Source organism: Pinus tabuliformis, chromosome 5_1, assembly GCF_031772625.1.
Source record: "Pinus tabuliformis cultivar Carrire ecotype Pingquan chromosome 5_1, CPIR1, whole genome shotgun sequence".
NCBI lineage: Eukaryota > Viridiplantae > Streptophyta > Pinopsida > Pinales > Pinaceae > Pinus > Pinus tabuliformis.
This window is the reverse complement of record NC_142305.1, coordinates 229709266-229723949: the sequence shown is the minus strand read 5'-3', so window position 1 is coordinate 229723949 and position 14684 is coordinate 229709266. Positions and strand designations below refer to the sequence as shown.

At 38.1% G+C, this 14684-nt stretch overlaps 1 protein-coding gene across 1 annotated transcript in view; it reads right to left on the bottom strand.

The window, feature by feature from the left end:
* The window catches only part of LOC149164242 (histone acetyltransferase of the MYST family 1-like), a 168849-nt gene that overhangs the window by 36121 nt on the left and 118044 nt on the right, over positions 1-14684 (bottom strand). The window contains exon 5 of the mRNA XM_089432001.1: positions 10299-10367. Within this exon, the coding sequence (XP_089288127.1) occupies positions 10299-10367 (69 nt within the window). The remainder of the gene's footprint in view (positions 1-10298; positions 10368-14684) is intronic.

Genomic DNA, 14684 nt, shown 5'->3' with positions numbered 1-14684 from the left:
AGCTACAACTTGTGCCTTCCCCTTGTGCTTCTTCTTGTTCGAACATTGAACTACATAGTGGCCAAACTTGTGACATGCAAAGCACTTAACTTTTCTCATGTCATTATTCTTCTCAACTCCTGAGGTAGACTCTCCTTCAAAATTCTGCTTGGGCTTTCCCTCAACCTTCCTTACTTGATTCACAAGGGAACGTCTCTCATCGTCACCTTCTACTGGCCACTGTGTAGAGCCTCCTCTCAAATCTCTTCCTGTATGAGGTCATCCCACACAATGTTGCAAACGTCGACATCGGGATAAAATCAACAGGGGTCTAAAACAACCAAAATTTTGTAAGAATCGAGAAAATATAGGTAAAAATCGACAAACATCGGCTAGGCCAAAAAATCGTGATTTCACAACTTTTTCAAGATAAAATCGAGATGTTTTCAATACTAATCCCACAACCTCTCCCAATCTGGAAGCTTCTCTCATGCCACAATACCCTTAATGAAGGGAGGCCATGGCTTTGTGAAACCATTCAGAGTCGTCCTCACAAGCTCCTCATCTAAGACAACCTCCCTAACTACACCCAACTCATCACGAACTTGTATGATCCTGGTGAGATAAGATCCTAATGTATTTGACCTGCAGATCTTAATACTCTTTAGTTTTTCCCTCAACACCATTTTTATGTTGTAATTGTCACTCTGGTATAACTTAGTTAGATCCTCCTGTTGACCACTCTGTGTCAACGAACCCATAGCAGTACACCTTTTTTTTCACCAAAAGGGGATCTATTGTGTTCGAGTGTTCCCACCTTTCATATTTCATCATCAGTTGGCAGTTTTGAGAAGATGTCAACCCATTCTGCATATGTATAAATGTAAATAATCCTAGCATAACCTTGTTTGTATGTAACAGCCTAGGTAAACCTATTGTTTTGGTGACGATTTCCATTCTAGGAGGTTTTTTGTCTCACTAATTCATCTGTGTCTCTAGACACAAATGATCGGCAAAGTTTTTCCCTCCACCCTCACCCCAAAGCTAAGGTGGATTTTGTCGTCAAAATCTTAGGCGAGTCCTAATGTTTTAGATCGAGTCTTTGTAAAAGTGACTTGGGAATAATTTTAGCTAATTGGCTAAATTATTTTATTACAAGTCACTTGGTCTACTAGATTATATTTTTTGTGTCGCAAAAATGGGTAAATGTTGAGGGTCTATAACAAATGGGTTTTCCCCCTTCATGTATTAAAATGTAAAATCTTCATGTAAAAAATATTTAGTGCATGGTCCCTCATAATTAGACACCATGGCTAAATATTAAAGGGTTGGAAAAATTATTAATCCCCTCATAAGTCAATTAATTAAATTTTCTGGCAAAATTAAATTAAAATCGTAAGCCAGAAATTTAATTAATCTTTTGTCCTAGGTGGTATTAAATTCTCCAAAAGCAAAATTCGTGGGTTTTAAAGAAATTAATTTTTGGAGGTCTCCGACAAAGGGAATATTGAAAATTTCAAGAGATTTTGGACCCTTGGGCCTTGATAGTTAAGTCAAAGTCAATTTTTTGGGGAAATTAACTCAAAAATATTATTTCTGAGTTAATTAAAAATGAATTAAATGAGATATTCGAAATTCCTCAGAAAATAAAATAATTTTGATGGAGGAGATTAAAAAATAATTAAATCTTTTTCAACAGTCGAGATTACTTTGACGGGAATCAAGCGAACTAGTCGTTGGATAATTTATCTATAAATTAGAGGTCATTGTCAGTGTATTCTATCTTATCTTTGAATCGTGTACTAACCTCTTGAAGCCCTCTTGTAATATTTTTGGAATATAATGCAAAGGTCTTTGGGGTTTCGATTAATGGTGGTGTTCCTCTTCTTGAATTTATGGTAATATTGTTTTAAATTTTTTTGCTGAATATTATTTGAAAATTGTCAATCAATAGCTCTCGTGGAATAATCTATGCACAGGTATCTTGTTCAATTTATTGGATCTAGGGTAACAATTTTAATTTGATTTAATTAGCAGGTATCTCTAGTTCTTGAAAATTATATTGTTATTTTATTTCTCTACTTGATCTGACAATTGGATCTAGTGTTTGCAGAAGATCATTCAAATTTTAATTGAGCATTTAGGGATAGTCCTCGGTTGGACCAGTCAACTCTCAAAGCATAATTTCTGAAGAGCCTACTTGATCGAAGCCTCGGGATTTATCTAACGATCTATTTTTCTGCAAGGTGTTTCTGGGCTAGTACCTCATTAAAAATTTTAAATATCTTTTATAACTTGTGCAAAATTGATAGATCTGGCTAGGAAGAGCCTTAGATCTACAGATCTGGGAGCGGAGTTGGACTCATACTCCTCAGATCTGATAGATCTATAACTCATTTGTATAGATCTGTAATTATCTTGTATAGATCTGAGATATTTTTTAATTTGGGTCTTGGGGTTTTATTTATTTTTTGTATATATCAGGATCTGAGTATTTTTCTTTTCGATTTTGCAAGTGCAGATCTGAAGGAAAAAATTCAATTTGGAACCAAATCTAGACCCTGGAGGGCAAGACTTGGGCTCAACAAAAATTGGCAAGGAAGAATATTCAGAGAAATTTTCTTTAATGCTTTCAAATTTCGAATTTTCGGGGTCTCCATCAAAATTTTGTGGAAGAGAAATCATCAAAAACAAATTTGTCACAAGGGCCAGCATTGGCCTTATGGCAACTCCTTCCCTTGCTGCGTTTTTCTTCCTCCCCTTCCCATCAAGGCCTGTGGCTTCTTACCCCATTATTTCTTCCTAGGTGAAGACAAGAATGTTGTGTCTATCTCTCCCTCTTTCCCTCTTAACTAGGGAGGATATGCCCATTCCTTTCTTTGTTGCCTATTTCCTTCACTCCTTATCTCTCTCCGCAAGCTACCTTTCGGTTGCCATACTTCCGCTACCCCTGCTATAACCCTCTCTCTTTCGCTTTATCCTAACGCAGTTCCTACGCTGCCCTATCCTCCTCCTCAGCTCCTTTTTTCTCATCCATGCAAACCTAAGTTGCACGAAACGTCGAAACGTTTTGGAGTTTCCGAAACGGGTACGTTTAGAAACGTCTCCTCCCAAAAATGGAAATGTCAGTCGAAACGCCAACTGATGTTGGAATTTCCAAGTCTAATTGTTAGAAACCCTTCATGTACTTTTCTTATTTATTTTCCTGCCTACTTGTTTTGATTAATTAACAAGTTATTTACCATGTAAATACTGAAAGTAAATACAAGTACATGCTCAACACATTACAGATCATCAACTGAAGGAAACAAAACAAGCACACAAGTGACACCGTTGTTTTTGGACCAATGTCCCCAGAAAAACCCACTGCGAGAAAACCGGTGCAGCTATCTGAGGGTTTTAATTATTAAGCAATTTCAAAATACAATCTGGGTGCCAAAACCAGCTCACCCAACAGAGAATAATCTCTGCGGTAGTACCTCTCAGTCGAAGACAGATATTTCGGTTGAAACCCCGGATAAACACTCCGACAGCTCCCAGCTCCAATATGCCCCACGAAAACCCCAGCATCAGCCTCTAGGCACTGCGTCAACCCTTTATGGCCCAGCGTCACCCTAGCTCGCCCAGCGTCAGCCTCTGGAGGTATGCATCAGCCTCTAAAGCCTCTGTGTCACCCACGCTGGCTCTCTGAGGCACTGCGCAGCTCCTGGCTGCCTCTGCATGAACCTCTGGTTGGATCTATGTCCCTCTCTCCCGGCTTCATCGTTGATCCTCCCGATACTATCTTTGCCTCTCTGCTTCTGTATTCACTACTCCTCAACTGCAACTCTGATCACTCCTTTGATTTCCTCAGCAAACGCTGCCCCAGAAAATTGAATTTTTGATCAACTCGGTGTGTTCTCCAAGTGACCCTCAAGCCTCCTCTTATACTTTTCTCGTTGACAATTCAACGGCCGAGATTAAGTCGCTAATCAACGGCTAAGATTAACTCTGGCTTGATCCATGACTTTTGGCCCCTTCTAACACAATTTTATATTAATTCACATTAATATTTTATTTTCCCTAAGTTTAGACTTAGGGACTCCATTAAAAATATTAATTGTTTTAATATCTCTCAAACTGTTTAGAATCTGCCCAAACCATTTTTGGGTATTGGAGATCTCATGTGCCTTAGCCTCTCCACCAAGTTTCGAAGCTAGAGCACATCCGATGCTACCCCAAATCAACAATTGAAACATCATATATACATTATCTTGCAAGTAAAGAGGGAAAAAGATCGATAGATGACAATTGAGAAGGAAAACCAAGTATTTATTAACTATCATAGATGATTACATGATGGTCGAGTTTCGGCTGAGTTCCAGAGTTTTGGGTACGGGTACGGGTATGGCCCAAAATGCCGGATTCTTAGAAGCTTCGTGCAACATAGGTACAAACCCTCTGCCAGTCCTCACTCTCTTGGCCTCTCCTCTCTTCCCTTACGCTGCCTATCTCCCTCTCCTTCCTCACCCTTCACTTGTTGCCCTTTCCCTGCTGTTTATTTCCCTCAAACCTTTGCTGCCAGCTCATATTTTCCAGCCCTTATCCTATCCTAAAAGCCTCCCATAGCCTGCTACCCTTACCTCTTGCTTTTGTTGCTTTTTTTCCATTTTTCAAACCCTCCTTTACAGCAATAATCCAAGGGTAATAGCAGCCCTTAATTGGGGTCTTTTGTGGCAGTGACATCAAGAAGACGAAGGGGTATTACAGCAGTTAGAATAAGACTTTTGTGAGAGGTTTTCAGTCACATTATTTGGCATCATTTTACACAGTGACAGCAAGAGGATCCAAGGGCATCACAACAGTTTAAAAGAGACATATTTTCAGAGGTATTACAACAATCAAACAAGGATCCATTTGTCACCGTTATGACAAATTTCTGAAAGTGAATTTTCTGAGTTTGAAGGGTTTCTGAGCGTTTAAATCCAAGGGTGAGTTCAGCATTGGTCTTCAAGGCATTAAGCCTTCCAGGTTCTATTTCTAAACTCATTTATCTCTCTAAACTCCAAACAGTAAACACACTAATAATTATAAATCTGGAAATTACTGAATACATTTTTTGAATTAATCCTAACTCAGAAATAAATCCTAATTGTCTAGGCATTTAATCTATGATATATTGAAATAATTTTCTGAAGTTGAATGTGCTGGACATATATCCAATTCACTGATTAATCACTGTTTTTTCAAAGGAATTTTCTGAAGTTAAAGAGGGTTGATCTAAATTTGAAATCACTGATATAACTGAAGATTAATATTCAGAAATTTATTTGTTCTGCTCTTTCATAAGAACGCTGATCTGAAAATTATATTTGGGCAATTGGTTGTGTCTCACAATTTTCCTCTAAAAATTAAATGTCTAATTGTCATTAAATATTTAGAGATAATTGAGAAAGTTTTTTTGTTCTCTTTGAGCTACTAAAGATAATCGATAGGCTTGTGATCTAGCTTACTATTGGGCATTATATTGTGATATTTCAAGTTTAATGTTCCAAGTGCATTTACTGAATATTTTTGAGTTGAATGTTTTAGAAATTCCTATTTCAATCAGTGTTCTGTAGAGTTATATTTCTGCAAATTGAATTTGGGATTTAACAATAAATTCAGAAATATATTGTGGTTGGAGCATTCTTAAATATTAGATCTCGTCTTGCTTCCTCCTTCAAACATCTTCTAATTCTCCTTGCACTTGCATTTTAAGTTAATCTTGCATAATTAAAATTTACTTCCAAGCATAAGCATGGTCGATAGAAAGATAGGTACCCATCCATCTTCGCTTGAGAAGTCTGTTTCTCCTAGTACTTAAAACAGTGACCTTGCAATGGTCAGAGCCACAATTCTCTGCAGCGCCAGAGGCGCTTGGTACGTTAGATTTTCAGGAGAGGTATCGTTAATCACACCTTAGTGTGTTTCACCTTATCTTCTCTCTGCCACTTACTACAAAATTAGGCTCAATATAGAAAGAACCAAAGGGTTAAAACTTAGATAGGCATTGAACTAAAATTAACCAAGATTTCTACATCTCGCATTAGTTTTAGGATCTGCATTTCATATAAAATAGTTATTCATCCAAGCAGAAGTTGCTCATCAATTACTTGGTCCTATATTTCTTAGCAAGATAGTTGACTCCATAAGGCATTGGTATCAAACGTCCTAAGTCACCTGACACGGGGATTCGAGATTCGTAGGGTTCGGGATTCGTGGTGTCAGATTTGGACACGTCGACCCCCCGGAACAGGACACGTAGGATTCGTTATATATTATTTTAAAATATATATCTATATATATATATATAAAATTAGATATTTCTTACACAAATTTTAATTAATGATACAAATTTATTGATTTCAAATATAGATCTTCATCTATAGCTATTAGCATGCATAGTACATACAAAATTCAAATACATGTCAATCTATTATCTATTTCTTATGCTTGGCCCTCTTGCCACCACGAGAAATGTCTAATTTTTTAGTCTTGTTGGAAAATCAGGATCTTTGTCATTAATATCACCCTCTAAGCATTAATATCCAGAGGTATCTTTGTCATTACCTCTGTATCTGTGTAGGGATCTTTGTCATTAATATCACCCTTTAAGCATTAACATAAGATAGAACAAGCATAACATGTCAAGTCAAGATTTTGTTTGAGTGATGCGTACATTTTTAGGAGGGTGATGATACAGGAGTTCGACAACCAATGTCACTAACATTAAGGTACATAGAGGGATTGGTGCTCTTGATTAAATACGAGTTCCATACCCTAATACATGACAAAATTCAATGGAAACATTGCAATCCCCCAATCCTAAAATCTTGAAAAACTGATAAGTCTACTGGATTTTGGATGCAATCTAAAATTCTACTTTCTCCATATGAAATCCAATGAGGCCGGAACCACTCTCAAACATCCTGAGTCATTCCATGGTAATGTTAAAAATTTAAGTAAAAGTGGCATTCTCCTTAATCTTCATTCCATGAATAGCATATCAATACTAGGGCATAGACTTGATCATTAAGCTGCCAAAACGCTTGCCAAATGAAAATATGCGTGGCTGTAATGACCAAATGCGGCCTTTTCATACCCGCGCAGGTCACTTTTGCCGCCTAACGATTCCTGGAAAACAGGACACGATTTCCAAAATCATGACACATAGTCGGATTTGACATGTCAAAAAAGGACACGATGTGTCATGGTTTTTGGACACGAATCTCGAGAGAATCGTGTCGGACACGATGGATTCGGGATTCGTGGGGCCTATAGCACGAATCTGGTTTCATAGCAAACGTCTAAATCTAATTGAATCCTATAAGTCTTTCTAAATCTAAAACAAGTACTTGGTTGCTTAACTGTGTCTCTCGAACTGGTTGGTTCCCAACTAGTTATCCTTCATTCCATTTCCGTAGGGTCTACCCCCCTTAGTCTACTGGAGGGAGATAGCTTAAACGGAGAGATTGCGGATCAGGGTGACAACCCCCGATTTGAGTCGTTGTCGCAGTGCCTAGACATTCTGTGCGACAACACCTCCCACATTTCCTCAATTGATTTCTTTCAGAAAAGATAAGGGATCACGCGATCCTTTACCCTATTCAAAAGATTCTCCTACCTTTCACATCCTTTTGGTTATGGATGGTCAGTTGTGTAGCATCGGTAGCAGGTGTGAGTTGATGATATGCAAACTCCCAGATCCCATTCTCCATGAACACCAATGCTATCCTCTCCTTCCAACTTCCAAGGTCTGTAGTTGGATACACACTCCAACTAGTCTTCAAACCTCAACCCTGTTGCGGCCATTCTCACAACTTCCAAATCAAATACTCAAACCTCCAAAAAAATAACTACTAGAAAAAATACTTTTGTTGTTGTAAACCCTTGTGACAAATCAATCTTCTCTCTCCTCAAAGTTTAGCGCTCTAATATCATGTTATTTTTGCAATACTAGACCTGATTTATTATTCTCCGCAATTTATTTTATACATAGAAATTAAATTTACCTCAGCAAATTATTTTTTTATAAATTGTTGGACAAAATATACACTAGCAATTAACTAAAATAATTTGCAGCGAAAATTTACAAGAAAATTAGTCACAAAACAACTGAAACAAATTCTCCTTCACTTTTCTATTACTAGGAAAATTAGGGCTTCCTTTAACAAGAAAATTGACCCACAGAGAATACACAGGAAATACAGCAACGGAACCTGGCAACTCATCCCCCTCAAAAATTCACTCACACGTGTGTTGGTTATCCTTCACAATTTTGGCAACCCTATAGCAATTCGGCCTCCTCCCAAGTTTGGCGTCAACCCTCTCAGCCTGTTGAAACTCGGCCTCCTCCCAAGTTTGGTGTCAACCTTCTCAACCTGCTAGAACTTAAACTCAACAATTTTGGCCTCCTCTTCCACATGGCAGACCCTAAGCTTGTCCATAGATGAGTCTTGGCCCTCCTCCTATGTGCTCAACCTGCGAACTTGTGCTCACACAAATCTTGTAGTTGCACACTTTTCACCTGACTTCAATCTTGATTCTCTTGCTTGAGAAAATCGATCTCCCAATAATGGATGTGTCTTCACCTCTTCCTTGGGCTTTTTTTTTAATTTTCATTAAACCAAATCCTTATCCCAAATCTCCAAAGTGATGGCTGGCTAGGATTAAATCCTAGCCCACTTAGATCAACAATAAAGATTAAAAATAATTCACAAAAATGAATTAAATTCATTTTTCATCAAGACCCTTGGATTAATATCCAACATTAGTTAATTAATCAACTAAAGTGTTTTCCTAAGTTACACTTGGGAAAGAAATCATAAAAGTCACTTACTCAACATGAGCAAGTACCTAAAGAGGATTTTGGACATCTTCTACATGCTTGACGCCTAGCCTCTGCGGAAGCACATATTAGAGATATCAACATCAACAGAGATAAAAATAATAGTGATGCCAAAGTTGATAAAGACATAGAAGTTGAAAAATATAAGGGCATCATGAGAAAATGCCAAGGTTACAAAGCATTATTAGCACAAGTAATGTAAAGGGGAAAGATGATGGAGGTAAGCAAATTCTAAACTTACAAAAGTAGATAAGAAAGCTATACAGATGAATAAGTTATAGAAGAAATGAATGAACAAATAAGTACATGCCCAAAAGAGACGAGGAGTTGGAGGAGAATGAACTAAAAGAAGCTATATTGAAGAGATTCTCGTGCCTTGGAGCAGTGAAGAAACAAGGAAAGAAGATATTATCAATAGTTGATGAGTATGCCAAAATCCATTGGCTAGGTCAATGTCAGTAACAAGGATGACAAGGAGAGCAGGTGCGAATATATACCTAGTTTAAAGTCTACACGTGTCGACCTGTGTAAATTTTAAAATTTGTTGTTGTGTCGTATATATGGGACACAACTACTTAATTTTTTATAGTAGTCAATGACCTAAGCACAAGGCTGTGCTTTTCCTTTACTTAGGGAATCCAGTGCATGAGCAGCCACCATCCATACCTTTGCCACATATTATTTCTTGCAGATCTATGATCAAGCTGTTGTTTCCATAAACCATTTGATCTTTAGCCCAGTGAATCAAAGACCCACAACAATTCGAGGGTTTAGCACATCTACAAGCCCAAAATTTTCCTAGCCATCGATCCCACTTGTAATGAATGGCCTTCATTGCATTGCTCATTTGATCCTCAAGAAAAAATCTATAAACAGTGAATGCCAAGATAAAATTTCAACCATTGAACAACCTAGCTTTCACCAGGTGTCAAATATCACCATGGCCCACCAGAATCGCTCGACACCATTCAATCTTCCTTATGGAATTTTGTGGTTGGCATTACATCGGTTGATATCCATGCGGAACTGATAAAGTGCAGCACCCATTATTCTAAATCACCGAAACAGAAAAAAGCAATTAGCTCAAAAGTTACTAAAACATAGAGGGTCTCAATTTAGTCAGCACTTGCAATAACAGAAGATTATTTAGGTCAATAAGAGCAATTCCAAGAAAACAAACCAAATAGAAGAGTTTTATAAACACTCCTTTCACCACAGAAACAAATAATGAATGCATGATATCCATGCGGAACTGATAAAGTGCAGCACCCATTATTCTAACTCACTGCAACAGAATATTTCCACACCCACCCTGAGCACATAGGTTCCCAGTTTTCTCTTAAACACAGTAAACTCAACTGCAACATCAAGTGCAATAGATGAAAAAGATAATATTAAATTTTACAAAGATAAGCGTGAAATTCAAATCAAGGCAGCATAGAAAACTTGCCTCAAACATAGAAAGCGTTCCACTTCGATAAATCTCATCTCCAGGTGGATGTTTAAGATCACACTTCCTCTACACAGCGAAGAGAAGATGAGTTAATGCTTAGAAGGTTATGGTTGAAAGTTGAAACATTATTTTCCACATTCTTAAGTAAAAGCCAGACAAAAGCAAATTTAGAATGTAGATATTTTAGTTCCATGACATTTTTTCACCTAGGTTCCCAATAATAAAACATGAGATTTTGCCGACAGGAACAAGCAACGCAAATAATTTTAACTAACCAATCAAAAGCACTTTAACTACAAGCTAGATATGCAACATACAGATCTTCACTCTTCACATTCTAATATGCTGTATAAAAGATATTCCAAAAGTGTGCTCTTCCACTTAACTGAAAGCTTAAAATAAAAAGGTCTACCACAACCAGCAACATGTAAACTTCCTAGACAACATATAACATCAAAAATTTCTAAACCTGAAGCAATCCTTAAACCTTGATTTTGATCCATGTGTCCCCAGGTGTTGGAAATGGGAAATGCTAGACAGAGGACATAAGTTATTGAGGAACAGGAACAGCTAGGATGTAGGAAACTTGTGGTACATCTCTTAGGAAACCATGGCAATTGGGGAAACATCAGGAAATGGAATTCTGTAAACAGGAAGAGATTTCCATGGCAATTGGGGAAATAACAGGAAACGGGGTTCTGGAAACAGGGAGAAATTTTCGATATAGATTTTATCTTCCTTTAAAATTTTAAAATAAAAGAGTAACAATTGAATTTATTATTTTATTTAGAAATGAAGCAATAGATATCAGAACATAAATTCATAAGCTTTCATGTTACCAATGTGAAAATTTCACTACTAAATTCTATTGCAGTAACTGGAAATATTTCTTCTAACTTATAAATTAATTAATAGTTTATTTTGTTTGCAGCAAAATAACAAAACATTCACACTGCAATTTCTTCACCAAAATAAATACTGCGGAAGATAAACTGGAAACTGAGAAATACTAGGCACACAAAAATATAACACTGTTAATTTTGAACAAAAGTCTCTGGAAAATCACAATGTGGGAAAACCGGTTGCAGCAGCTGAGGGTTTTTATTATTATGCAGCAATAAGAAATTTCTGAGTACAATAAATGTCGCCAAACTGGTGAAGCTACCCAAGAGAAACACTGGCCAAAATATACTGAGGGATTTTACCCTCTCTCTGAGCAATCCTGACACTGTCTGACCTCTAAAAAGCTAGCTGTCCAAACTGGTCTGCGCAGGCTCTGCATCACCCCTGCACTGCCTGCCAAACATTCTGCCTGAATCAGCTTCCAATCTAGCCGTCTTGCCTGCTGCTGACTGGGAAAATGCTTCTCTGGCCATCTGGAAAATCATCCTGACCTCTAGAAATAAAAAAGCCCTCCCCTTTAACTGAATTGAACTGCTCACTTGAAGCTTTGTGCTGCCTCTGCGTAACCTCCTGGAGAATATTTTCAGCCTCCTCTTTCTGACTCTCCAAAACTAGAAAACTTCCTTTGGACTCACTGTCTCTGACTGTCTGTCTTTGTGTCCCCTCTCTGGCTCGAACTCTTCCAACAGAATGTTGTTGCTCTCTAGAAAGTCAAACTACCCAAGGAAATTGATCTCAAGTGTGTCTTCCTCCATCTACCAATCGACTTCTTATTATAACCTAAAATTGGGACTCCAACGGCCAAGATTAAATCTTAATCAATGGCTGAGATCATTTCCTAGTCAATCCATGCGAGTTTCTAGAGAATTCTCACATTCCTCAATTAATTGTTGTTAATTAATCAATTTCCTTAAGGCATTTCTAGGTGGATTTTCCTTAAACCTTTTCTGGGTTCTAGAGTTGAATTGTTTCTAAGCCTCTCTGACAGCTATCAAGACTAGAACACCATCCGATGCTACAAAAACTAACACTCCCTCTTAGTGAGGAAGGCGTTCTAGTGTTGTACTGCTACAACACCCTGTCTTTGTATCATCCTCTATACACGTTATTGATGTCTGGCCACTATGACTTTCTGCCACTACCTACCAACCACTGCGCAACTATGATGTTACATTTGTGTCGCTGCTATCAGTAGAAACTGTATATTACTACCAACTTTGCATCTGCATTGCGACTCCTTCCCAAATTTTGTTGTTGCCACTGCAACTAGTGCAGCTGAGAAGAATCCAAAATATTGAATCAATTGTGTCACTATGTTGCATCGGTCTCCTCAACATCTGATTGCTACTATCCTTTGCACTGTCCACTGAGGAATATGCGTTGTTGTTGATTTTGCACTATGCCTCCTACACTGCTATCAACATTGCTCTGTGCTCCTCAGCATCTGACTGCAACCAATCTGCAACTGTCACTCTGGAAGTGACTGGATCAACTGACATTGATCCTCCTGCTACTGAATATTGTGGACCCATGTAGCAAGGTAATGATCATGCCGCAAAACTAGGACTAATCTAACTAATCTCCTTGCTGCTTCTGCACTAGATCCTTCCCATCTAGCACACTGGAGTTTCATACTCCTCCTGGATTTGGTGCCTCACTATCTCCTTTTGAGCTCGGTCTCTATCAAGGACATTTCTTCATTTTGCAACTTGCATTGGATAACTCATACTTCCTCCTGCACTTGTCATCGGCAATTGTAAGTCGATTTGATGCCCAGATCTACATTCTAGCTAACTTGCATGACCTCCTCTGGCAATCTTGTATGGCCATCTCTGCAAAGCTACAAAATCTGCGAAACTCAAAAGCTAGAAAAATAAACAGGAAACTATTCCTTCCTACACTAATGCTCGCACTCCCTCCTAGAATGCGTACATCTGGTTGCTACTACTACTACCTGCAACTGGAAATTTGGGTTTCAAAACCTAGAAATCCTCTAAAATAAATTCCCTTTGTGTGTGCGCTTTCTCTTCCACCCGCCACTGATTCTACTCTAGCAATCGCTGCAAAACCCTCCTGCTTCGAGACAAGGAAATTGCTCAGCAAAAACACTGATCTGCTTCACCAAAATTGCTTCTCGGCTTCACCACTGCCTGCTAGAACTACTATTGGGCTCTGCAAATTTTTCTCGACACCTGCACTAGAAAAATCAAAGCCCTCTACCCAACAATTCGAACTGCCTGGTTAGCCTCTACACAAATCTAGAAATCAAACTGCCAGACTCCCTTTGAATTTGGACGATTTCTTCCTTCTGTTTTGAGCTTCCTGTCTAATTAAATTTTCTCTAATACCATGTCAAAGTTTTACTACTGAAATTCCATTGCAGTAACTGGAAATATTTCCTCTAACTTATAAATTAATTAACAATTTACTTTGTTTGCAGCAAAATAACAAAACATTCACACTGCAATTTCTTCACCAAAATAAATATTGTGGAAGATAAATTGTAAACTGAGACATACTAGCGCACACAAAAATATAACATTGTTATTTTGGACAAAAGTCCCTGGAAAAACCCATTGTGGGAAACCCGGTTGCAGCAGCTAAGGGTTTTTATTGTTAGGCATCAATTAGAAAATTCTGAGTACAACAAATGTCGCCAAATTGGTGAATCTACCCAAGAGACATACTGGCCCAAAAATACTGAGGGATTTTACCCTCTCTCCGAGCAATCCCAGCACTATCTAACCTCTAAAAAGTTGGTCGTCCAAATTGGCCTATGCAGGCTCTGCATCATCCCCGCGCTGCCTACCAAACATTTTGCCTGAATCAGCTGCCAAACTAGTCGTCATGCCTACTGCTGAATGGGAAAATGCTTCTCCATCCCTCTTGAAAATCTCCCTGGCATATGGAACTAATGACATCCTCCCCTTTAGCTGAATCAAACTGCTCACTTGAGGCTCTGCGCTCTTTGCGCAACATCTTAGAGAATATTTTCGGCCTCCTCTTTCTAACTCTCCAGAACTGGAAAACTTCCTCTGGACTCACTGCCTCTGCCCCTCTATCTTTGCATCCCCTCTCTGGCTCAAACTCTTCCGGCGGAATATTGTTGTTCCATGGAAAGTCAAATTGCCCAAGGAAATTGATCTCAAGTGTGTCTTCCCCCATCTACCCATCGACTTCTTCTCATAATCTCCAATTGGGACTCCATGATCCAAAATTAAATCTTAATCAATTGTTGAGATCATTTCCTAGTCGATCTGTGTGAGTTTCTACAGAAATTGTGCCTTCCTCAATTAATTATTGTTAATTAATCATTTTCCCTAATATAGGATCTTCCATAACTGTCATATCTGTTGGAAAATGTAACTAGGTTCGATCTCATAAATTGTACTTGAATATATTTTGTCAAAAGAAAAGCAAAAGGATTTTTTATTATTATTGAATTGACTTATTAAAACATGGGTTTCATGCTTGGGTCAA